The 24,731-nt window shown below is 50.8% G+C and overlaps 1 protein-coding gene across 2 annotated transcripts in view; it reads left to right on the forward strand.

The window, feature by feature from the left end:
- Positions 1-23,756, forward strand: part of KCNIP3 (potassium voltage-gated channel interacting protein 3) — an 86,003-nt gene extending 62,247 nt beyond the window's left edge. For both annotated transcript variants that reach the window (XM_045446969.1, XM_045446970.1), the window contains 7 exons: positions 12,353-12,477; positions 12,968-13,037; positions 13,255-13,325; positions 19,305-19,412; positions 20,116-20,220; positions 20,881-20,943; positions 21,601-23,756. In XM_045446969.1, the coding sequence (XP_045302925.1) occupies positions 12,353-12,477; positions 12,968-13,037; positions 13,255-13,325; positions 19,305-19,412; positions 20,116-20,220; positions 20,881-20,943; positions 21,601-21,648 (590 nt within the window). In that variant the 3' untranslated portion in view covers positions 21,649-23,756. The remainder of the gene's footprint in view (positions 1-12,352; positions 12,478-12,967; positions 13,038-13,254; positions 13,326-19,304; positions 19,413-20,115; positions 20,221-20,880; positions 20,944-21,600) is intronic.
- The last annotated feature ends 975 nt before the right edge of the window (positions 23,757-24,731 follow it).

Genomic DNA, 24,731 nt, shown 5'->3' on the forward strand with positions numbered 1-24,731 from the left:
ACAGGCCCTTCATTGCGGTAGGCGCCCTTCCTTATGTGCTCTGTAGAGTCCTCATCCTCCCCTCCGACAGGCCCAAGGCTCCTGGGCGGGGCTCTGGGAAAGGAAGGAGAGAGCCAGGCTCCTTGTGGGTGGCTTCTGTGGGATAGGAAGGCAGGACAGGAGCCTGAGTCCTGTTGTTGTTGCTGTAGGATGGGGGACTTGGGCAAAGCCCCCTCCCTCCCCAGGTCGGTGCCTCAACTGTTGCATATCTAGTGGCTTCAAAGCAGCTTAGCCACAATCTCAGATGGAGTCTTACCTCGAAGCCCAGGACCCCCTGACAGACAGAAGGGGCGTTTTGCCCCACAGTGGTCCCCACAGGGGCTCCTCAGTGAGACCTCCAGGTCTAGGGGTCACCTGGTCAGCAGGGACCCGGCGAGCGCTGAGATCTGCCAGCTGGGTAAGAGGGATTGGTGCCAGCCAGTGGGGTCCGCACTGTGGACAGAGTTTTGCTGCCAGAGGAGCCAAGATGGGTGCTGGCTGAGCAAAGTAGGCGCAAGGGAAGGTTTTGCAGCTGCCTCCAGGGGACCCTTGCACAGCTGCAGGGGGCTTCCCCGGGCTCTCGTACTAGGTAGGCAACAAACGCCCCTCACCCGGTACCTGGTGTGCCTTCGCTCAGTGATTTAAAGATTTGGACCCACCTTTCACAAGCCCCTCTGTGTAGGTGGCTCCTGCACAGAGGGGGCCGTGCGGCGTGGGGTCAGCATCCTGAACTGGAACTTTTACTCCCCTGGGAGGCGAGCCCAGTTTGTGATTTGTCAGGCTTCCGTATAGAGTTGGAGCATTCAGCTTTTAGAATAAAATTTTTAAAGCCTCATGCCTTGGCTCCTTTGGCAAAAATGTTTGTTTGATGGAGAGATTAAATCTTTTGTTGCTGAGCCCCTGCTAATCAGTGCAGTCGATGGGGTGGGGGATGAGTAATGTCCAGGACAAGCCTCTGGAGCAGTGAGAGAAGGGCTGAGGCCAGGGAGAGGCGGAAGGGAGGCTATGGACGCAGGTCGACTTCAGTTTGGCTGAGCAAGGCTACTCAGTGTTTTGAGGGAAGCTGTACAAAATGGCTATTTAGATCCATTAATTGCCAGCACGCCCCGTAATTGCACACGGTGGGCGTGATGCCTCTGGCGGCTCCTAAGAGATCTGGCTGCGTCTCGGCCGGAACAAGAAACAAACCAGAGGGATGGCCCCTTGGATTTCTCCTGTGGATACGCCAGGAGAGGGGTGTCCCCCGGTGTCCCCTGAGAGCATGTGGGGTGCCCAGGATGGGGCCGGAGGCTGTGGGGGTCAAGAGGAAACCAGGTTCCCTGCTCCTGAGACAGTTCCAGACAGTTCCGTGGCCTTTCCTTGGAGCATATGTGTGTAGAGGGGGTGAAAGGAAGTGGGGGAGGGGAAATCTCTCTTCCTCTTCTCATATGGCTACCAGTCCTATTGGATTAGTGCCCCACCCCTATGACCTCATCCTTACCTTCATTACCTCCCGGGAGCGCTATCTCCGAATGTAGTCACACTGGCTTTGAACTTCAACGTGTGAATTTGGGGGAGACGCAACTCAGTCCAGACTACTAGTAAACAGAGAAATATGTGTCTGGCAGGGAATTATGGCCGAATGGACAAAAGTGGAACAGAGATGAAGGATAGATAGGAATGGGGAGGGGGCATCTCGGAGGAGGTAACATTCGAGGAGATGCCTGAAGCAGGTGTGGGTTCCGAGGGAAAAGCAGTAGAGCCAGGGAGAAGAACAAGTGGGGGCCCTGCAGAGGGAGTGTGCCCGGTGGGCTTGAAGGGCACAAGGGGGCCAGAATGGCTGAAGCAGAGGGAGCAAAGGCAGAGACCTGGGAGATGAGGTCAGAGCTGGGGGCGGGGGCACCTTTATTGGCCATTTAAGGGCTTTGGTTTTTATATTCGGAGCTTGGGGGAGGTTGCTGAACAGAGGAATACACAAGGATATGTTTTCAGCAGCTTCCTTCAGCACTATTTGAAAACTAGACCTATGGACCCAAGGCAGAAGGAGGGCAACATGCCTGGAGAGATGCCGGAGCCCTGGACCGGGGTGGGAGCAGCGGACGCGGGAGAAGGGGTCAGAGGCGAGATGTACGTTGAGAGTTAGAGCTGGCTGGCCATGCACGTGGATTGAGTGCTGGAAGGAAGATCTATGCCCAGAGTTTTGGCCCAAGCACTCGACAGGATGGAGTCTCTGTCCCCCGAGCTGGGGAAGGCTGTGGCTGAAGGCTGGGGAGAGGGAAGATCAAGAGCTCAGTTTGGAAATGCTCCATCTGAGAACCTCCTAGACATCCAAGTGCAGATGACAGGCCGGAGTCTGCCTGCTACTGGAGTCTGGAGGCCCAGGAAAAGTTAGCCCTACTTCCCCAACTGAGTCTTGATTTTTAAATTTTTTTTTTTTCAACGTTTATTTATTTTTGGGACAGAGAGAGACAGAGCATGAACGGGGGAGGGGCAGAGAGAGGGAGACACAGAATTGGAAACAGGCTCCAGGCTCTGAGCCATCAGCCCAGAGCCTGACGCGGGGCTCGAACTCCCGGACCGCGAGATCGTGACCTGGCTGAAGTCAGACGCTTAACCGACTGCGCCACCCAGGCGCCCCAAAGTCTTGATTTTTAAAGTAGCTCTTCCATTCTGCAGATTTAATGAGTGTAACATTGTTTCCTCGTTGCTCTCAGACGCATTTTTCATACTAATTTTGTTTTTGTTTTTGTTTGAACGTGAAATTTATTGTCGAATTGGTTTCCATACAACACCGAGTGCTCATCCCAACATCATACTAATGATTTTGACCACCTCTTTGCATACCTATTAGCCTCTTCAGTTTGCTCATCTCTAACTTACCCGTCTGCATTCGTTGGTCATTTCTTTGGGGATTACTGTCTTTTTCTTATCTTCCAAGTGTCCTGTTTGGTCCAGACCAGCGGTGTTTTGTAAGGCTGCCATATAGAGTTGGGACACTGTAGTGTTCTCTCTCTCATTTTCTCTTGTTCTGGGGACTCTAATTACTTTTAACACTTTAATCTCTATTAAATTCAAATATGTATTTTATATGTGCATTAAAATAATAGTAAACACCAATGAGCCTATCCTGCCCACCCCACACACACCTCCACTGTCCGAACTAGAACATCACCAGCCTGCCCCTCTCTTGACTTTCTCTTCTCCCTCCCCAGGGGTTACCACCAGCCAGATTTGCACTTGTCATTCCTGGATTTTCATTCTTATTTATCATTTTATCTCTTACGTATCCCTACAAATTGTTTGGCTATTCTTGGTTTCGAATTTTATAAGAAATGGAATCATACTGGTCTCGTAGGACTGGTTTTTCATCTAACAGTATGTTTCTAACTCATCCACATTGCCATGTGTTCTAGTTCATTTCATCCAGTGGATGTCCCACAATCTATTTATCTGCTCTATTGTCAGTGGGCCTGCGGTCAATTCAAGCTATTTTTTTTTAATGTTTATTTATTTTTGAGAGAGAGAGCAGGGGAGGGGCAGAGGGAGAGGAAGACACAGAATATGAAGCAGGCTCCAGGCTCTGAGCTGTCCACACAGAGCCAGATGCGGGGCTCAAACTCACGAACTGTGAGATCATGATCCGAACTGAAGTTGGATGCCCAACCGACTGAGCCAGTCAGGTGCCCCCAAGCTATTGTTATTGTAGAACACTGGGGTGGCTGCACCCTTTTTTTTCAAGCACATGTACCTAGGGGAGGGTTACTGCCCCCTAGGGTATGCAGATGTACGCAGCCTTAGCATGAAAATGCAAATAACCCCTCCCCCCCCAGTGTGTGCGTGTACCGGTTAGCTGCTCACAAGCATGCTTAAAAATTCCCATTGACCTCTGTTCTCTCCCTAGCCAGCTTTTAAGGATTGGCCAGCTTGCTTATTTCATTGTTATTATTTCCTGCCAATCTAGCTGTTGCATTCTCAATGTAATTTGCATTTTCCTGTTTATTAATGTTGAGCCATCGTTCATGTATTTCTTCATCTTTCCAGTTTCCTTTTTTGATGATTATCTGTTCCAGATATTCTTTTTTCGTTGTTTTTTTTTTTGTTTTTTTTTAAACACTGTATGCTGTCTTCGTCCATTCTGTTGAGTTGTCTCTAACCAGCCACGGTGCCCTTTTTAAGACAGAAATCTTTCATTTTGATGTGATCGAATTCATCCACTTTTTATTTTCCTTTCTGGTTTTTGAACTTTGGAAGTCTTAAGAAATCTTTCCCCATCCTTAGGATAGCAAGAGATTCTTTCACATTTTAACGCAATAGCTTATCTTTGACATTTGGCTCTTTAGTTCATCTGGAGCCCATTTTTGCACGTGGTATAAGAATGGGATCCAGGGGCGCCTGGGTGGCGCAGTCGGTTAAGCGTCCGACTTCAGCCAGGTCACGATCTCGCGGTCCGGGAGTTCGAGCCCCGCGTCAGGCTCTGGGCTGATGGCTCAGAGCCTGGAGCCTGTTTCCGATTCTGTGTCTCCCTCTCTCTCTGCCCCTCCCCCGTTCATGCTCTGTCTCTCTCTGTCCCAAAAATAAATAAACGTTAAAAAAAAAAAAAAATTGGGGCGCCTGGGTGGCGCAGTCGGTTAAGCGTCCGACTTCAGCCAGGTCACGATCTCGCGGTCCGGGAGTTCGAGCCCCGCGTCGGGCTCTGGGCTGATGGCTCAGAGCCTGGAGCCTGTTTCCCATTCTGTGTCTCCCTCTCTCTCTGCCCCTCCCCCGTTCATGCTCTGTCTCTCTCTGTCCCAAAAATAAATAAACGTTAAAAAAAAAAAAATTAAAAAAAAAAAAAAAAAAGGAATGGGATCCAGATTTCTGTGCTGGGCCAGTTTTCCTAAAACCACCTACTAAACTATGTGACCCTTCCACAAATCTTCTGTGAAGTTCCTGCTATACCTCCATCTCTTTTTTGAGCTCGCTGGGTCTGGTTTTTTTTTTGTTTTTTTTTTTTTTTTGGTGTGTTTGTCTGTTCTTGTACCAACCACACAACTTTACTACAGTGACTGTGACTGTATATTAGTATTTAATGGGAAAAATTCCCTTTTCACTCTTCCTTTCTAGTTTTTATGGATTTTTATTCCTCCATGTATATTTCAGAGTAAGTCCAATTGGGGTCCTCAAAAGGTCCAACTGGATTTTTAATTGGAATTGTGTTGAATTTGTAGATTCCTTTGGGGGAGAAATAGTATCTTCATATTATACGGTCCTATCCAAAATGGGATGTCTCATTTGTTCAGATTACCTTTCCATGTAGAAGTCCTTTGAGTTTTGGTTACTACTTAGATGCTTTTGAGTTTTTTTTGCTGTCATGAATGTTATATATGTATATTTTAAGTGTTTTATTATTTATTTTTCAGAGAGAGAGAGAGAAAGAGTATGTGTGAGGGAGGGGCAAAGAGAGAGGGAGAGAGAATCACCTAGCAGGCTCCACCCTGTTAGCACAGAACCCAATGTGGGGCTCGAACTCACGAACCATAAGATCATGACCTGAGCTGAAATCAAGAGTGGAATGCTTAACTGAGTCACCCAGGTGCCCCATGAATGTTATATTTTTAATTATATTTTCTAGGTGGTTATTACCGGTGTAGAAAATTGCTATTGATTTTTGTAAATTAATCTTGTATCTGGCAACCTTACTAAACTCTCATGTATATTGATTTTTTTGTCCCTGTAGGGACCGAACATCTACAAGTAATGTTAGTTTTATCCTTTACTTCCCAATTCTTAGATTGTTTCTTTCTTTTTTGAAATTTCCTTAGAGCACTGGCAGGATATCAATTAGTGGTAATTGTGGCCAACTTTGGCTTGTCCCAAATCTTAAAGGGAATTCATCTAAGTCTTTGCCATTAAATCTAATATTTTCTGTAAATAAATATGTTATTTGCAAATATAAGCTACATCAAGTTAAGAAAGTTCCCTTCTATCCTAGTTTGGTTAGTGTTTGTTTAATTATAAATAGATGTGGATGTTTATCAAATGCCTTTTCTGTATTAAGGTTTTCATATGATTTTCCCTCTGTGTACTGTTACAGATAAAACCTTTTTTTTTAACTTTTTAAATTTTTTATTTAAATTTTTTTAATGTTTATTTATTTTTGAGAGAGAGAGAGACAGAATGCAAGTGGGGGGAGGGGCAGAGAGAGGGAGACACAGAATCTGAAGCAGGTCCAGGCTCCCAGCTGTCAGCACAGAGCCCAGCATGGATCTGGAACTCACGAACCGTGAGATCATGACCTGAGCCAAAGTCAGACGCTTACCTGACTGAACCACCCAGACACTCCAAACCTTATTTTTTTTAATGTTTATTTATTTTTGAAAGGGGGAGGGGGAACACAGTGGGGGAGGGGCAGAGAGAAGCAGGACAGAGGATCTGAAGCCAGCTCTGCCCTGACAGCAGAGAGCCTGATGTGGGGCTCAAATTCATGAACTGTGAGATCATGATTTGAGCTGAAGTTGGGCACTTAACCGAATGAGCCACCCAGGCACCCCCAGATAAAACCTTCTTGATCGTGATGTACTTTTTTTTTAGTACAGTTGGATTCAGTTAGCTAACATGTTGTTTAAGGTTTTATATCTACATTCAGGGTGCCTGGGTGGCTCTGTCAGTTAAGCATCTGACTTCAGCTCAGGTCATGATCTCACGGGTTCATGAGTTCGAGCCCCATGTCAGGCTTTGTGCTGACAGTTCAGAGCCTGGAGCCTGCCTCAGATTCTGTGTCTCATTCTCTCTATGCCTCTCCCCCACTTGTGCTCTGTCTCTGTCTCTCAAAAATAAATAAATGTAAAAAAAATTGTAAGGTTTTATATCTACATTCAAAAGTGAAATGGGCGTGTAATTTTCGTTTGTTTTTCCAGCTTTACTGAGATATAATTGACATAGAACATTGCGTAAATTTATGAGATGATTGGTATAATAAGGTTAATTAATGCATCCATCATGTCACATAATTACCCTTTGTGTGTGTGTGTGTGTGTGTGTGCGCGCGCGCGTGCGTGCATATGTGTGGTGGCAGTAGAACATTTAAGATCCGTTATCTTAGCAACTTTCAAGTATACAACACAGTATTGTTAACTAGAGTCTATACACTGTACATCAGATCCCCAGAACTTACTCATTTGATAACTGGAAGTTTATACCCTTTGACCAACATCTCTTCATTTCCCCTGTCCCTCAGCCCCGGCAACCACCAATCTACTCTCTGTACCTATAAATGTAGTTTCTTTTTTTTACATTCCACGTATAAGGGAGACCATACAGTATTTGTCTTTCTATGCCTAACTTATTTCACTTAGCATAATGTCCTCAAGGTCCAGCCATATTGTCACTGTAATTTTCATTCTTGTACGGTCCTTGTGTGATCGAGGAGTGAAGATTACTGGACTAGTAACATGGGTCTCCGGTGATTCTTCAGAAAAGCAGTTTGTATGGAGTGGTGGGGAAACGCCCCCTAGGAGTAAGTTCATTCGGGGGAGACTAGGAGAGGAAGTAAAGACAGAGAGTTAAAGAAGAAGAGAAAAAAGAAATAGCTGGAGGGGATGGTAAGGTTTGAGGAAGTTTTGTTTTCTTGCTTTTTATTCAGTGGAAGACATAGCAACAAGTGTAGGATATTTGTTTTGTTTTTATTTTTTGGCCCATAGGGGCCATTACCAGTCATGGTAACGTTCATGGGACATTACCAGTCTTGGTCCATTTAAATTTTTTTAATGTTTATTTATTTTTAATCTTTATTTTTGAGAGAGAGAGAGAGAGAGTGTGAGCGGGGAGGGGGCAGAGAGAGAGGGAGACACAGAATTCGAAGCAGGCTCCAGGCTCTGAGCTGTCAGCATAGAACCTGACACGGGGCTCAAACTCACGGGCCGCAAGATCATGACCTGGGCTGAAGTCGGACGCTTAACCGACTGAGCCACCCAGACTCCCCAGTCTTGACCTATTTAAAACCCCTCTCAGTCAGTTAAGCATCTGCCGCCTGATCTCAGCTCAGGTCTTGATCTCAGGGTCATGAGCCCTGCTTTGGGGTCTGTACTGGGCATTAAGCTCTGCGCTGGGTGAGAAACCTCCTTTAAAAAAAGAGAACCCGTCTTTCATTTTGCTATTTTTTTCCCTTTTATCACATGTCCTCCTGAAGGCAGTTATCTAGTTTTTATTTAATATGTTTCTACTCTACATATAGGTCCCCTTTATTGGTGCCCAGTTCTACGAATTTTGACAAATGCATAATAATGTAACCACTACCACAGTCAAGATATAGAACAATTCTATCCCCACAAACAATTCTCTAAGGCTGCCTTTTTTTTTTGTCATCAACACGTCCCTTGCTCCATAGCCCCTAGTAGCCGCTGATGTATTGTCTTTCCCCGTGATTTCCATAATTTAGTCTTTTCCAGACGTCATACATTAACCAGCCTCTCGAGTCTGGATTAGTTCACTTGCTAATGCACTCGAGGTTCATTCATGCTGCTGCGTATATCAATAGCTTGTTTACTTTTATTGCTGAGTGATATTCCACTGGGTGAATGTACCACAGATGATGTATCCACTCCCTGGTTGAAGGACATTTGGGCTATTTCCAGCTTTGGGTGACTGTCAATGAAGTTGCTCTAAACGTTTGCGTAAAAGTTATTGTGCTCTGTCTCTCTCTGTCTTTCAAAAATGAGTAAACATAAAAAAAAAGAGGCGTGGAATAGTATTTCCTTGTGGTTTTAATTTGTATTTCCACAATCGCCAGTGGTGTTCGACACCTTTTTATGGGATTATTTGCTATCGGTATGTCCTCTATGGTGAAGTGTTTGACCAAGTCTTTGCTCACTTACCAACTTGAGTTGTTTTCTTACTGTTGAGTTTCGCGAGTTCTTCACATAATCTGGATATCCTTCATCAGATATATGCTTCGTAAATATTTCCTCCCAGTCTGGAGTTTACCTTTTTATTTCACAGTATCTCTTGTTGAGCAAAAGTTTTAGTTGTTATTAAAAAGTACAGTTTAGTTAGGGGCGCCTGGGTGGCGCAGTCGGTTAAGCGTCCGACTTCAGCTCAGGTCACGATCTCGCGGTCCGTGAGTTCGAGCCCGCATCGGGCTCTGGGCTGATGGCTCAGAGCCTGGAGCCTGTTTCCGATTCTGTGTCTCCCTCTCTCTCTGCCCCTCCCCCGTTCATGCTCTGTCTCTCTCTGTCTCAAAAATAAATAAACGTTAAAAAAAAATTAAAAAAAAAGTACAGTTTATCAACTTTTCTTTTATGGATCATGCTATTGGTGTCATGTCTAAGAACTCTTTGCCTAAATCCAGGCCATAAAGATTCCTAGTCTATGACTCACTTATTGGGTTTCTTAATAACTTTATTGGTTTTTCCTCCATGTTTATCTGTTTTTTTCCAATGATTTTTACTCTTATTTTTATTATATCCTTTCTTCTAATAACCTTGAGCTTAATTTGCTCTTCTTTTCCTGGATTCTGAAAAACTTAGGTCTAGAAGTTTCTATCATTGACTTTAGACCTATCTTCCTTTCTAATAAAGTAACATAAAACTATAACTTTCCCTCTAAACACAGATTTACCTGCATCCAGAAATTTTTGGTTTGCTGTATTTTCATTATCATTCAGTGCAAAATATTTCAAAACTCACCTTGTGATTTTCCTTCTCTGACGTTTGAGTTCATTAGAAGTGTGTTGTTTAATTTCCAAACGTTTGGGATTTTTTTTATTGGTCTTGTTTTTTGGGGGGATCTCGATTTAATACCATTGTGGTCAGAATTTTGCTTTTTATTCCAGCATCTGGTCTGTCTTAGTAACCACAGAATGTGCTCCTGAAAAGAATATGTATTCTACAGTTGTTGGGCAGAAGGTTCTATAAATATTAATTTGATCAAATTGGTGGAGAATGTCTTTCACATCTTTTGTATGTTTACTTATGGTACCATTTACTGGAAAAGGGTGTTAAATACTTCAATTGAAATTGTGGTTTATCTGTATCGCCTTTTAGTTTTGAATGTTTTTGTTTCAGGTATTTTAAAGTTGTTGCTAGGTATATGTATATATTTCATATTGCACTATCTTCTCGATGAATTAATCCTTAATATCATTATAAAACGTTCCTCTTTGTCTCTAGTAGTACCCTTTGCCTTGAAGTCTACTTTGTCTGTCATTAATAGAGCCACACCAGGTTTCGTATTCCTTTCCACTCTTCTACTTTACATCCGTGGCTTTGATTTAAGGTATCCTTTTTGTAAGTGGCATAGAGTCAGGTCTTGCTTTTTCATCCATTCTGAAATGCCTACCTCTTAGTTGAAGTAAGCAACCAGTTTTTAACATCTATTTATGCTGCTGTGTGTCCCTTTAACCCACTGCATGGTTCGCCTTGCTGTGTGTGCATCCCCCATCTTGTGCCCACCCGTCCTGCCTGTGATGCCTCCAGCTCCCCGATCAAAGATACCATTGCCTTGAACGTCAATGTACAGTCCCCTTAGCTGGCTGAGATTCTGTTTGGGATGTTTATTCAGAGTAGAATCACTGGCTTCCAAAATTTACCGATACTAAACTTGACAAAGGATTGCCAGATTCAATAGTATGTCCACATGGTGAAGGGAATGACCCAGAAGGGAGAGGAAAAAAAGATGATGGGTAAAGAGGAAACAGTGGGGAAACTTGCTGCAGTCACATGCTTGAGACAGTGAGAGGGTCTGGGACCTACTGTGCACGCGGAAGGGTTGGCCTTGGCCAGGAACCAGGACACTGGTTCCCAGAGGAGGAGGGAAAGAGGATGTTTAGGCCAATACAGGTAGACCGGTAGATGTGGGGAGAAATTTCCTTCTGTGGCTTCTGTTTTCTCAGGGATGTAGGAAGCATCCTGAGAGTAAGGATGGGGCAGGAGGCACTGGGAATTTAAACAGACGGAAAGTATGAAATGGTTATCCTGGAGATCAGGCATGTGCATGGACCAAGGCAACAGCCTGATTGCTGGGCACCTTTGCAGGGCACGGTGGCCCTCAGTGGGAGCCAGCAGTACTCATGGGAGAGGCCCAGAATGGGGCAGCCCAGCACAGGGCTCAGGGTGCTCCCGTTAGCAGTATTCCATGTCTGGCACTGCACTAGGCTCTGCGGGCACAGGGTGGGCAGCTCAGGGAGGCTCTCAGCCCTTACCCTGCAGTGGGAACAAGCAAGCAGCTAGGAGATCGTCATGGACTTACCATTTTGCTTTGCAGGATGCCAGGGGAGGCCAGGGATGCTGACAGTGCAGTGGGTGGGGATCTTGCTTTTCGTTTCGGTGAAAAGTTCTATAATTATGTGAGCATGCTGCTCAGCAAGGTGTAGGTGCTCAGTGCTGTTTTGTCTGTAGCTTTATTTTGTGTTGTAAGAGTGATGCACGCCAGGGGCGCCTGGGTGGCGCAGTCGGTTAAGCGTCCGACTTCAGCCAGGTCACGATCTCGCAGTCCGTGAGTTCGAGCCCCGCGTCAGGCTCTGGGCTGATGGCTCAGAGCCTGGAGCCTGTTTCCGATTCTGTGTCTCCCTCTCTCTCTGCCCCTTCCCCGTTCATGCTCTGTCTCTCTCTGTCCCAAAAATAAATAAACGTTGAAAAAAAAAAAAAAAAAAAGAGTGATGCACGCCATATCAAAGGATGTTAGAAAAATGTAAAAAAAAAATCATAAATAAAAAAGTAAAGATCACCTGAAATTTACCTCTGCACCCCCCCCCAAAGGTAACCATGGTTAATTAACATTTTGATGTGTTATTATTAAAGGCTAGGTCTGGTCCCTGCCCTATGGGCGGCCCTTGAGATCTGACCTCCTACCCAGGTGTGAATGACAGTTGCATACCAAATACAGCCAATGAGCAGCATGTTAGGCTAGATGGGCCAAGGGGGTGACCTCCCCATTCCTGGGGGGAAATCAGGGAGGGCAGCATGGAGGAGGTGGTCCAGGAATTGGGTCTTGAGGCCTGAAGGTCCTTTGAGCTTGTCTTGCTGTCTTTTTTTCCTCCCATCTCCCTTTGTTCAGTGTCTCTCTAGGATCAGACCAGTTCCTGCCCCCCCATCCCACGTGTGGCTGAGAGGGTGGACATGCTCGAGGTGAGGCAAGTGGGGAGAGCTAACTCTATGTGAGGAGCAAAGCAGCAGAGCAGCCATGAGACACAACTCCTGAGAATGTCATTCCCCCATAGCCCCACCTTTTGTGCAGTGCACAGCCCGAGGAGCCATACCTGGTAGTCACGTAAGGAGAGTTCCTCCACCCCTACTTTAGCCCATGGCCTGGTGCCCACAATAGAGCAGGAGAAGGAGCAAGGGCATTTGTTCCACCCTCCGGGGTCTGTGTCTCCTTCCAGACAGCAGCGACAGTGAGCTGGAGCTATCTACAGTGCGCCACCAGCCAGAGGGACTGGACCAGCTGCAGGCACAGACCAAGTTCACCAAGAAGGAGCTACAGTCCCTCTACAGGGGCTTCAAGAACGTGAGTGCTCCCCATCCCCTTGGGAGAGGCCCGGACCCACCTAGCCCTCCTGGCCCAATCTCCAGGCAGGAGAGACCCTGGCCCAGGGGCACCTTCTAAAAACTTCTCCAGGGCACAGCAAATATCCCAGGGGCCTGATGGGTCTCTTGTTTTGTGGGAGAGCTGTCCGGGGGTGGGTCAAGTCCCAGAATCAGTATTCTGAAGGCAGCATCTTCCATGCTGTGTGTCTCTGATGCTGGCAGAGGGGAGGAGCATAGGGAGGGACCAACTTGGCATGAAGGGACAACCCGCCACCCTCCCACTCACCCCCCACCTGCATCACCCTGCCCCACCGCCAGGCTTTTCCCAGCTCGGGCCTCAGTAGAGCCCAGCAGTATCTCAAGCAGCAGGTATCCCCAGAGGGAGGGGCAAGGCCAGACCCTGTGGAGTTTGGGGGGGGGGGGGTGCTAGGGATGGCTGAGGTCACTGAGGGGGTGGCTTCCTGCTGCAGGAGTGTCCCACGGGCCTGGTGGATGAAGACACCTTCAAACTCATTTACTCACAGTTCTTCCCTCAGGGAGGTGAGTTCTGAGGCCAGTCCCCCCTGGCTCTTCCCAACCCTCCCCGCCCGCCCCCCATGGCACCTCTACAAACAGTGGGTGTCACCTTTAAAGGGGAAGGGATCCTTGCCTCCACCCTTTGCCTGCAGCCTGGAGCTGCCTCTGTCCTCTTGGAAAGGTGGGGCACTCCAGCCCCGGAATGGCAACACACCCCAGCCCTTGCCCTTGCTGTCCCCAGATGCCACCACTTATGCACACTTCCTCTTCAACGCCTTCGACGCCGACGGGAATGGGGCCATCCGCTTTGAGGTAGGGCCCCGTTGCCCCCTCCCACACCCCCTGCCCCTCTAGCCCACAGTGGGGGCGGGGGATCTCCCTGCCCGGGTGCCACCCTCTCGGGCCTTTCAGTGGCCCAGACATGTTCCTGGGTGTAAACGATCCAGTGTGTCAGCCAGAGAATGGGTGGACTGTGCCCGGTTGGCCCTGGGCCTCGCTGAAGTTAGGGACAGTCTGGCCACTCTATTCTCATTCAGCCTTTGCTTCCATTCCAGGGCTGCCAAGCCCAGGGAGCTTCTAAGGCACAAGTGAATTTGCATTTGGAAAGGGGGCAAGGATTAACTCTGGGGTCCGTGCTAATAGTGGGGGTTGCAGGCGCCCAGCCCCAGAATCTATCCCTTGCCACAAAACAGGGGGAGCACCCAGCCTGAGCTAGCTTGGTGAGTGACACCTGCCCCCCGGGAGGGCCCTGCCGGGCTCTGTGGGGCGGGCAGAGACGTGGGCGGCACCTAGGCCGGCCACACGGGACCATTTGAGAGAGGCCCCGTCTGTGGAGCCCAGGCCCCAAAAATAGCTGCAGGCGAAAAGCTGAAACCTCTTTGGAGAGGAGAACCTTGCTGAGAGCTGGGCCTGATCGATAACCACCCTGCTTGGCTTCCAGGGCCAAGGGCAGCTGACAGGAAAGCAGAGGAACGAGCGGGCCGGGCTCAGAAAGCCCCTGGACGAGCCGGGGTGTAATAATAACCTGTCGGTAATGCTGCTCAGTTTATTTTTATGCCGCCAGCCAGCCGGCACGTTGACACAGGGGCAGACCGGGTGGGGTGGCCCAAGGCCACAGCCTTGCCCTGTGACCACAGGGGCCTCACCCTCTCCTGGCCACACTCTTGGGGCTAGTGCCTGTGTAAACCTACAGTGTCGTCATCTTTTTTATTTTAAAGGAATACCTGCACACAGTAAAAACCCCAGCATTACCAGGGCACGCAGGAGAAATTGATTGTCCTACCCTGTGACCAGTCTCTCGTGTATCCTTGAAGGGGCACCGAAGAGTTCTGGGAATAAAGTGTGAGAAGCACTCGTGTGATGGACCCAGCCAGGGCTCTGTGAGACAGTTTTTCTCATTCGGAAATCAGATGATCAAACAGCTCACCAGGGGCCCAGTGCGTGATGGGTGCCAGGAAGGTCTCTGTCACCCTCCTGTGGTCTTTGCTCTCGCCCCCCTGAGGGAGGGGTCTGGTGGTCCCTTTAAGGTGGTAGGCAGGTAGGGTGTGCTGTCAGTGTCTGGGTTAGGGACACTGGTGCCGAAGCCCCTCTGCTAGGCACCTTCTCAAAAGGTCCTACATCTGTGGCATCCTCCCAGGCCTTCCCCCTGCTTCTCTGCCATGAAACCCTTTCCTCCGGTTTCATATGGGTGTGTTTGTTTATCTTAAGACCCTTCTTGACTGCAGTGTTCTGCTCTAGGAAAGCTTTTTCAGAAAGAGAGGAGGGCACTTATGTCCCCAGGGACCTTTCAATCAGCAGGCCCTAATCCTGGGTGCACCACGGGTTGGGATCCCCATGGCTGGAAGGACCTCAAGAGGTGGGGGTGACTCTTGACCCCCCTCACTGCCTCAGACTGAATCTTTCAATGTGCCCTTAAAACAGAAAGTCGGGGGCGCCTGGGTGGCTCGGTCGGTTAAGCGTCCAACTCTTGGTTTCGGCTCAGGTCACGATCTCACAGTTTTGTGAGTTCAAGCCCCGCATCGGGCTCCATGCTGACAGTGCAGAGCCTGCTTGGGATTCTGTCTCTCTCTGTCTCTCTGTCTCTGTCTCTCTCTCTGCCCCTCCCCCACTTGCACTCTCTCTCTCTCTCTCTCTCTCTCTCTCTCTCAAAATAAATGAATAAACTTTAAAAAAAATTAAGAGGGGCGCCTGGGTGGCTCAGTCGGTTAAGCATCCGGCTTCGGCTCAGGTCGTGATCTCGCGGTTTGTGAGTTCGAGCCCCGCGTCGGTCTCTGTGCTGACAGCTCAGCGCCTGGAGCCTGCTTCTGATTCTGTGTCTCCCTCTCTCTCTGTCCCTCCCTCGCTCATGCTCTGTCTCTCTGTCTCTCAAAAATAAATAAACATTTAAAAAAAAATTTTTTTTTTAAATTAAGAAAACAGAAAGTCAGGTCAGCTTATTGATAGTTACAATGATCCCAATCTTTTTTTTTCTATTTTTGAGAGACAAGACACATATTAATTAAAGGTGAACAAAACACACAAGCAAACCTCATCTTCACCAAGCGGGAGCAGTGGTCCCGCGGCCCACCTCAGGGTCTGCCCGCTGCTCTGTTCCTCTTGGGTCCTCTGGGATTCGCCCACAGGAGGGAGCCTGGCGTTGGCCTCCCCAGCCCAGGCACGGGTCACGTGTGTACATTGCGATGCATCACAACCCTCTGTGCCTTCCAGGGCCTTTTGTATTCGACCCACTCATTGTACCAGCACGCCACTGCTCCTTTGGAGAGTTAGGCTCAGTTGTGTGTCTGGAGGAAGGTGCGGCTGCCTCTCCCTTACCTCCCCCTGCAGTAATGCACTCCCTGTGCTGTTCACTGGCCAAGCCACATGCGACTGCAGAGTTATAGTTACTAGCTTATGCCTGCAAACCTCTGCTTCCCCCCTCTGGCTGAGCCCCTCCTGTATGCTCTACTGGATGCCGCTCATGTGCACCCACGGGTGCCTTAGCCTGGAAACCGAGGCCTCTCTGTGTCACTGTGCCACTGCAGAGACCCTCAGCCTCCCTGCGCTCTGCCTCAGGGACAGCCGCAGAGCAGGGGCTGTGGACGCGATGGACGTCATATGCCTCGGAGTTAAGATCAAGGAGTTACAGCTAGTGACAGTTCCACATGAGATTGTGCTGTGTGGGGCTGGAAATTAATAAACGTTTGTTTATTTATTTAGTGTGTGTGTGTGTGTGTGAGAGAGAGAGAGAGAGAAAGAGAGAGGGAGAGAGAGAGGGCGCAAGCGGGAGAGGGACAGAGAGAGCAGGGGAGAGAGAATTCCAAGCAGACTCCGTGCTGTCGGCCCTGCGCGGGGCTCCATCCCACGAACCGTGAGATCGTGACCCGAGCTGAGATCAAGAGGTGGGATGCTTAACCGACCGAGGCACCGAGGCACCCTGGGGCTGGACGTTTGGAACTGCCAAGTACTCCAACGTGCGCTGGCAGGACAGGAGGGCGTTTGTGTGCTAGGGAGGATGGATGGATGGTCTCCCAGAGGACATTCCCACACGTCTCCCTCCTGGTACTGTCACCACTGTTCTCATACCCACACGCTTAGGGACATGGAACGGAGGCATTCCTCGGTTGTGGCTGACCGTGAGGGCTTGTACACGGCAGACCTGGGTGTGTGCAGACAAGACGGGGGGATGGTGTTGCCAGCACCCTCCGGCGGCCCGCACTAGAACGGGCCATTCCCTGCTGCCTCTGGTTGGACTGCACGCCCTTGCCTCCCACCGGGAAAGCCTGTCAAACCCCAGTGACGTGATTTCAGGGACGCTTCGACTCCTCACTAAATCATGCCTGAGCTTCAGTGATTATTCCCCACACTTGGGCACGTAAGAACTATCACCTTTCTCCTTTAACGTTTTCAATTTCTTCACTTATACACACCAGGCTTTAAGAGTCCAGTAGATTTACAGGATGTGCTCTGGAAAACCAGCTGTTAACCACCCACCCACACACCAGCGGAGGCAACCCCCTTCTGCTGCTTTAGGGGATTTGCACCATTCGTCTCCATGTGTCCGCATAGCACGCTTGTTGCTGCTTCCTGGCTGCCCGATTAAAATTTTGTTATTGATTTTTGAGAGAGAGAGCACAAGTCGGGCAGGGGCAGAGAGAAGGATACACAGAATCCTTCTGCAAGGACTGGAACCAGGCTCCAAGCTCTGGGCTGTCAGCACAGAGCCCGGCATAGGGCTCAAACCCACAAACTGTGAGATCAAGACCTGAGCCAAAGTCGGAAGCTTAACCGACTGAGCCACCCAGGCGCCCCACTGGCTGCCCAGTTTTAGACCACCCGCTCTCTGCTGTGGGGATGAGAGCTGGGTCTCCCATACGCATACATCTTTCCCATCCCCTGGCTTTCCAGAATGCTAGGATTCAGGTGGGACAAGGACCATGGTTTTACTCTGATGACGTGAATTTGATGCCCCGCTCAGCCTTCTGGTGAGCCGATTATGTTTTTCTTTTCCACGCATTCTTATTTTGCCTCCAGTTAACAGTGGTCCTGGTTTTTCAGTTGCCCGGGGTCTGTGACCTCGTCATGAATTCACCTCCAGGCCTTTCTTCAGTCTCGGAACGAACGAACGAACGAACGAATGAACGAACGAACGAGCATCTCCCTGAGGACGCTCCTCAGCCTCCGACTGGCTCCACCTCCTCCCCTTTCCCCCCGGGTGGGTCTCCTGGTTCTGGAATTCTTCATCTCCCTCGTCCTTGCTTTATTCTGTCTTTTCAGGGGCACAGCTTCCAGCAGCTTCCTATGAAAGAGTATGTGGGAGATAACTTTGGAGCCTGTGGATGTCTGGAAACATCTTCGTTCTATTCTCCCTCTTGCTCGGTACATTGTGTGGGAGCAAAGCTACGGTGGGAAGCTGTCCTCCTTCCCAGCGGTGGTGGCCTCACTTCTTGCAAAACCTGCCCAATCCTGACCCTGTGTACACGACCTACTTTTGTGTTGTCCGTTTGGTTCTGTTTTTCTCTCTGGAAGCTTGTAGGATCCTCTTTTTTGCGCCTGGTTTACTGAAATGCCATCATGACCTGTGCCCACAGGCAACACTGTGGGCTCTTTCCATGCACACGTGTTTCCACGTGCTTGGCCTCGGCAGGACCTGGACGCTCCCCGGTCTTCCATCCTGGGGGGTCCTTCGTCTTCTCTAACCTGCTTTCCTCCATTTCCTCGGTTCTCCTGGGAGCCCCTGGTGCTTGGGCATTGTGTGCTCTATAGGAGACCTCTCATTGTCCTCTTTTCTGTTTTCCAGCTCTTTTGCCTTTTCACACGACTTTATGGGAGATTCCACTTGCTCTCCCAAACCCTCTTCTGAGTCTGTCATTTTGCTTTTGTATTTTTAATTCCCAGGAGCTCTTTCTCGTTGTCAATTATTCCCTTTTTGTAGCATCCTATTCTTATTTTAGGGATGCCGGATTTCCAACCTTCACTTCTGGTCATTTTTGTTACGTCTTTTTTCCTCCTGGAATAATTTTTCTTTCTTCCAGGTTGCTTTCCTCTGTTTCCCTTAGTCTCTCTTTCTCGTGGTACAGGCCTCTTCAGATCCAGAAGATCTTATGTTTGAGTGGTAACCAAAGCCCTTGGTGCACGGCCTGCCCCGCCCCTGCTCCCCCCTCCCCCAATCTGCCGTTCTCCACTTCCTGTTCCGGGACAGCCCTTCTCTGCTGCCTTCTTTCAGAATAACCTGGGAGGACCCTGTGGGGCAGAGAAGGCTCAACCTGCAAGCCTTCCGGGAAATGGAAGGGAGGGTTTGCTTTTCCACCAACTGCTAAGAGCAGTTGGAGTTTTCACACAGAAGCCACTGGAACATTTATGTCTTATAACATTGTAATAAATTCTCTGTCACACCTCAGAGGTGATTCCAACACACAGGTATGTCATGACCCCAATGCTGAGCACTATTGGTTTAGCTTTTAAGCCACGAGTTTTCAAGCACCTTGACATGCAGATCCTTGGTAAACTAAAAGTAGAACATTCTCCTTTATTAAAAGAGCACCCAAGGTCTTCTCTTTCAGTAGCCATGCACTAAATGGGTCTAAGACACCATGTATTTGAATATCTTTATTTGAGAAGATAAGCACCAGCCACCATGCCATTCCCACCACATGCACACACACACACATGCACATACTCACAAGGTGTTGACCTAATGGACATCATCAGCCTGCTCTGTAATGAAGGCTCCTCACCTATAGAGGTGTGAAGGCACACAGCAAACCGGAAGTAAAATCTGGGCATCGGACTCCTCACCCTCTCCTCCCTCCACAGGACTTTGTGGTCGGCCTCTCCATCCTGCTGCGAGGAACAGTTCATGAGAAGCTTAAGTGGGCCTTTAACCTCTACGACATTAATAAGGATGGCTACATCACCAAAGAGGTACAGGGCGGTCGAGGGTGGTGGCCGTCTGCCCCTCTTCCTCTCTACTGTTCCACACTCCCAGCCTCTTTCCTCCACTCTCCTGCCACCCTGACTGTCCTGTCTCCCTTTCCTGTCCAGAGACACGGCTCTCAGCTCAATCCTGGAGGGGACAGCAGCCAGGGGGCTCTCCTCCTCTCCCAGGCGCTTGGTCCTGGACATCGGGGTGCAGGGGATTGTGGAGCTGGTGTGCCCCTCACCGGTTCAACCAGTATTCTCAGATCATTCTCTCTCACAGGGAGGTCCTGAGGGAGACACAACTGGAGAAGCTAGGGACAGGGGGAGGAGGAGTGGGCCTCAGCTCCCCTCAGTCAAGGGGGCAGTGTGGACCCTTAAGGCAGGTGGGGAACCTCACCACACAGGTCTACAGTCAGGTTTTGTTTTGCCCAAACATTTTTTTTTGTATATGAAATCGTCGCTACAATTTCAAATTTTGGAGACGACACATCAAAATCTATCTCCAACTTCTGGAGAATCAGAGGCCTGCACTGAATAGACTAGATGGGGGTGAGCTCGTCTGTCTCCAGCTTGAACACCCCGCCTGCTCACTCACTGCTGCCCTGGCAGTGCCTTCGCCCTTTGGGGCAGCCCCTCTCCTGGGGCCCTGGTACCCCCCTACATCCTCGCAGCCAGGCTCATGCCTGGCCCTCTGGCCCTGCTGCAGGAGATGCTGGCCATCATGAAGTCCATCTATGACATGATGGGCCGCCACACCTATCCGATCCTGCGGGAGGACGCGCCTCTGGAGCACGTGGAGAGGTTCTTCCAGGTGAGTGCTCCAGCCCTGGGCCTGGAGGGGCAGGGCAGCCAGGGGAGGGAGGGGGCTCCTCCTCTTAGGACAACCCTGAGCAAGCCACTCCCCTCCCTGAGCCCCACTCCCCCCACAAGGAGGTTAAACTGGCATCCCCCACCTGGCTGGTTGTCAGTATCCCCCACTCCCTGAGCCCCTGAACCTCATCACAGGGCAAGCCAGGGCTTGTAGATTCCAGGGCAACTGACATACCAGGCCAGTGTTCCGGTGCCTTCCAAGAGCTCTCCCACCTCCTCCAGAAAAACTCCATAAGAGGAGTGGGGTTGTGGTGCCTTTGTTCTGTGTCCATGGGGACTAAAGGGGCTGAAGTTTCCACCTCCCATTGGCGAGTGGCCCCTCCTGTGCCTCAGTTGCTCCATCTGCCCTGGCTGCCTATCAGGGAGGTGAGGGGGTCAGAGGAGCATGGGGATGCGTTCTGGGAAGTGTAAGCCCAAGAAAGCTGCTAGGAAGTGGCTGGGTGTGGGGAACAGACTGGGGAGATGCCAGAGAGGTCAGCTGTGCCACGGAAGTAGCTAGGGAGGGCACTTTATGTGGCCTGGATCCAGGGCAGGAGATAGATGGGACAGGCCGGGATGGAGGCGACCCACAGACTCACTGAGGGCGTGGCTTGAATTACAGAAAATGGACCGGAATAAGGATGGGGTGGTGACCATTGATGAGTTCCTGGAGACCTGTCAGAAGGTAGGTGGCATCCGGAGCTGAGGACACCCAGGGTCCTGCCCCTGCCAGTCCCCGAGCTCCTCCCGACCTCCAAACTCCACGTTCACACTTTTGTCTGGGCCCCATCCCTTTGCCACCTGCTCCATGCCAGCCTACAACCCACAGCCCGTGGCCTCAGCATCCCTTAGACGGCCTTATAGTGCCTCACACCAGAGGGGACAGACATGGGCCAACAGGAGGATGATTGGGCCGTTGGCCCTCCGGACAGGGTCACGCAGTGAGAAAGGTGCCTGGAGCCTCCCCCAGCGTTGCAGGTGACCTTCGTCTGCAGAGCAGCCTTGTGCGCGAGTGGGAGCGTGGCATGTGCCTCCACCGGCCTCAGCCATCTGCGTCGCTCCCAGAGTGGCCTCTCAGGTGCCCCTGGCCTCCATCTGAGTAGAGCCAGGGGACTTTGTCCGTCAGTGAGACAGCAGCCCCCAGATGGGCTTGCAGTCAGGCCGTGGGGCTGAAGACAGGCTGTGACTCACCAGCCGCCCCTTCACCCAGTGAGACAGAGTGGTCACCGCAGGGTTCCGAGTCCCCGGCGAGAACCTGCTCAAGGTAGGACCAGTTTGGGCACTGTCCCGGCCTGCCCACCCAGGGTCTGACCAGGTCTCTCATCCTTCTCTCTCCACACAGGATGAGAACATCATGAGCTCCATGCAGCTATTTGAGAACGTCATCTAGGACATGTCGGTGGGGAGGGGTACTTGAGTGGCCATTGCCACCTCTGCCCCCAAAGAAACCTCAATCCTGCCAGGAGCAGCCTCCATGAGAAACTTTTTTCTAATATATTTGAAAAAGTGAACAGTTTGCTCTGGACACACGCATACACACACACACACACACACACACAGCCCATTCCTCTGGGCTGGTGGGGGGTGGGCAGAGGTCAGGGCGGGGCTGAGTCTGGCTGGGAGCTGGATCCAGGTGATGAGAACCACACATCCCGGCCAGTCCCTGTCCCAGGCCAGCGGGGTGGGGCTGCCTCTGGACTGGGCACTGAGAGAGCAGTGTCTGCAGGCTGCTGGCCATGGGGTGCTGCCAGGGAAGTGCTCAAGATCCCCTACGGAGGAGGCTCCAGTCTCCAAAGGCCCTTCTGGTGTGAGCCCCCTCACCCCCCCCCCCACCACCCTTCTTTCCCACCATACGTGGGCCAGGCTCCGGGGCCTACTCTGGCCTTCCTGTCCCCCGGCCACTCCCTGCCCACTGACTACACTCCCAGAATGCCTGTCCCCACAGGACGCTTGAAGGGGCAGCAGGATCAAGGGAGGGGGGATTAGGAAAGAGGTGGTGATGGAGACAGCCTGCTGTTTCCTCGAAACGCTGCCCTGGGGTCCCAGATGCCTGCCACTCCACTGAGCTGGGCAAGCTCCAGGGATAAGGGGCCCATGGACTCTCTTCTGTCCGTCCTGGGAAGGGGGATATTCAAGCTCGGGGGTTGGGCTTCTCGGTGGAGAATCGGAGGGGAACTGTCTGCCGAGTCCACTGAAATGCAAGAAGCTTTCCCTTGCCCCAGTCCTAGCTCAGTCGGAATGAAGTGGGTAGGGCTGCCCATTCGCCTCAAGCACTAGAGTGTTCAACCCCAAGGTCTTAATAGGTCCTGAGAAGAGGTCACAAAGATCAGGGACTGGGAGCCAAGGAGCCCAGGTGGCAGAACAGGCCTGAGAAGGGGCTTCTCCCTCCTTTCCTGTCAGCCTCTGTCTCCCTTGGCCCCCAGCTTGGATGAGCATCCCCACTACCACTTCCTGGTTAGGGTCCTGAAGCAGTGTGGCCACGCCTCCATACACAGGCTCACGCAGCCCCCTACAAAAAGCACAAGCACCCAGAGTGGCTCAGGTTGCAGCCCACAAGGGGAGCCAGGGACACTCTGCTTTTCCAAGATCAGGCCCTGCTAGTGAGCTGAGGCCTGGGCTGCAGTGGCCCCAGTACAGGCAGCCCTGCGGAAGAAGCATGGGGGTCAGTTCTGTGCCTCAGAGCAGTGGGGGCTCAAAGCCCATCCCCAGCCCAGCCCACCAACATTCAAAAGCACAAACCCCAGGGACTCTCCTTGACTGGGTTCTGCTCTGGGGATGGAGGCTGATGTCAGCCTGAAGACAGAGCCAGGAATGATGGCTGAGGGGCCTGAGGCTGAATCGTAGGCCAACAGAAACCTCCAGGAGAGAGAGATTAGCTGCTCCCACCCGTCCAGGGCTCCCCAAGAAGGCACCCAGTTCCAGGTAGCATGGGCCTTTCCGAGGAACATTCCCATACAATACATTCCACCGGCTGCCATCCCGTCTCTGCTCAGGCCTGGCCCTAGGGTGAGCAGGGCCCTCAAAGGAAAGGTGGGATGGTGGAGGCTGTGGAGACTGGCCTGATTTGGCCGCGGGCACCCCTTGGCACCCACACACAGGTGGTCCTCTCCCTCGGAGTTGCACTGACACCCCGTCTCCAGTTTGACTCGGGGGTCTTTCTTCCCTCCTCCAGGAGGGCATCAGCTTTCCCTGGCTCAGGGATCTTCTCCCTCTCCATCCACCGCCAGCCCAGCCCTCCCAGCCGGTGTAGCTGTGCTTCTAAGGGGCTAAGGCCATAGGAAAGGGTCACCACCATGCCCCTGCCCCTCTTGGCCTTGGGCCAGACTGGCTGCACATCCAACCAGGAGGGGTCTGTCTCCCACGCTGGGATGCAGACTGGCCGCATGTCTGCATGGCAGAAGTGTCTCCCTTGGGCGCAGCCTGGGAGGGTGGTTCCTGTTCTCAGCGCCCACAAATATTCAGTCCTGTATATTTTAATAAAATAAACTTGACAAAGAAGAGGGACTCTTGTTGGCTTTATCCCAACTCTGAATTTCAGTACAGCCCTTCCCATCCCTGCTGCTATTAGCCATGGCTCCTGCCCAGTGCTGTGCTGGTAAATGTCTTTTGCATTCCCCGAATTGTAGCATTTGCCAATTTCCACCCTCGCTGGATTTCAGGCTCTCACTGTGGTATCACTGAAGGCGGAGTCGGGAAGAAAGGGAGGCCCACAGTTGGGAAGCCTTTACGAGAAGCTCCAGTCCTGCAACCTATGCAGAGCCAGTGGGGCAGGGTGACTTCTTGAGGTGCTACTTGTATTTCATTCCCAGACCATTTTTCTTTTCCAGTTCCAGGAAGTCATTTCTGCCGTGTCCCCTTGGCTGGAGGGTGCAGGTCACAGGGCAGAAGTAGAATCTATCTGAAGGCATCTTCCTTTCCTGGTTTTATTTTCAAAAGTGTAAACTCTGGATTATGCCAGGGGAGGGGCAAGAAGTGAGAACCTGACAGGGAAGAGGTGAAGGGATTTCCCCCACTCAAGGGTGGGGAGGAAGGAGGTTCTGGGGTCGTCTGCTTCAAGGACCAGACCCCAGGCCACGTGACATCACCTCCACAGTGAACACAGACCCACGCCTCCATGAATCACCAGGTTTGGCCGGTGGGCATCTCAACAATAGTTGGGAGCAGAGACGACAGGAACCCACTTTTACCATCACACACACCAAAGGCTCCACTCCGCCTGAGCTCCAGGGCCTTGGCACAATCCAGGTAAGGAAGCCCTGACCTTGCTGTCTAGGATGGGATGTCCTGCATTGGCCATCGGCTGACCTCCATGCTGAGCACGTTCACTCTGGTCACAGCCTAAAGAGCACAGGTGGGGAAGCTGGGCTAAAAGATGTTAGGTCCTCCCAGCTATTAAAAATGGGGCCAAGAAGTGGCTCCAAGCTGGGTGTAAGCACTGAATCACCTACTTCGTGACGGGCTACAGAGCTCAGA

Source organism: Leopardus geoffroyi, chromosome A3 (genome assembly GCF_018350155.1).
Source record: "Leopardus geoffroyi isolate Oge1 chromosome A3, O.geoffroyi_Oge1_pat1.0, whole genome shotgun sequence".
Classification (NCBI taxonomy): Eukaryota; Metazoa; Chordata; class Mammalia; order Carnivora; family Felidae; genus Leopardus; species Leopardus geoffroyi.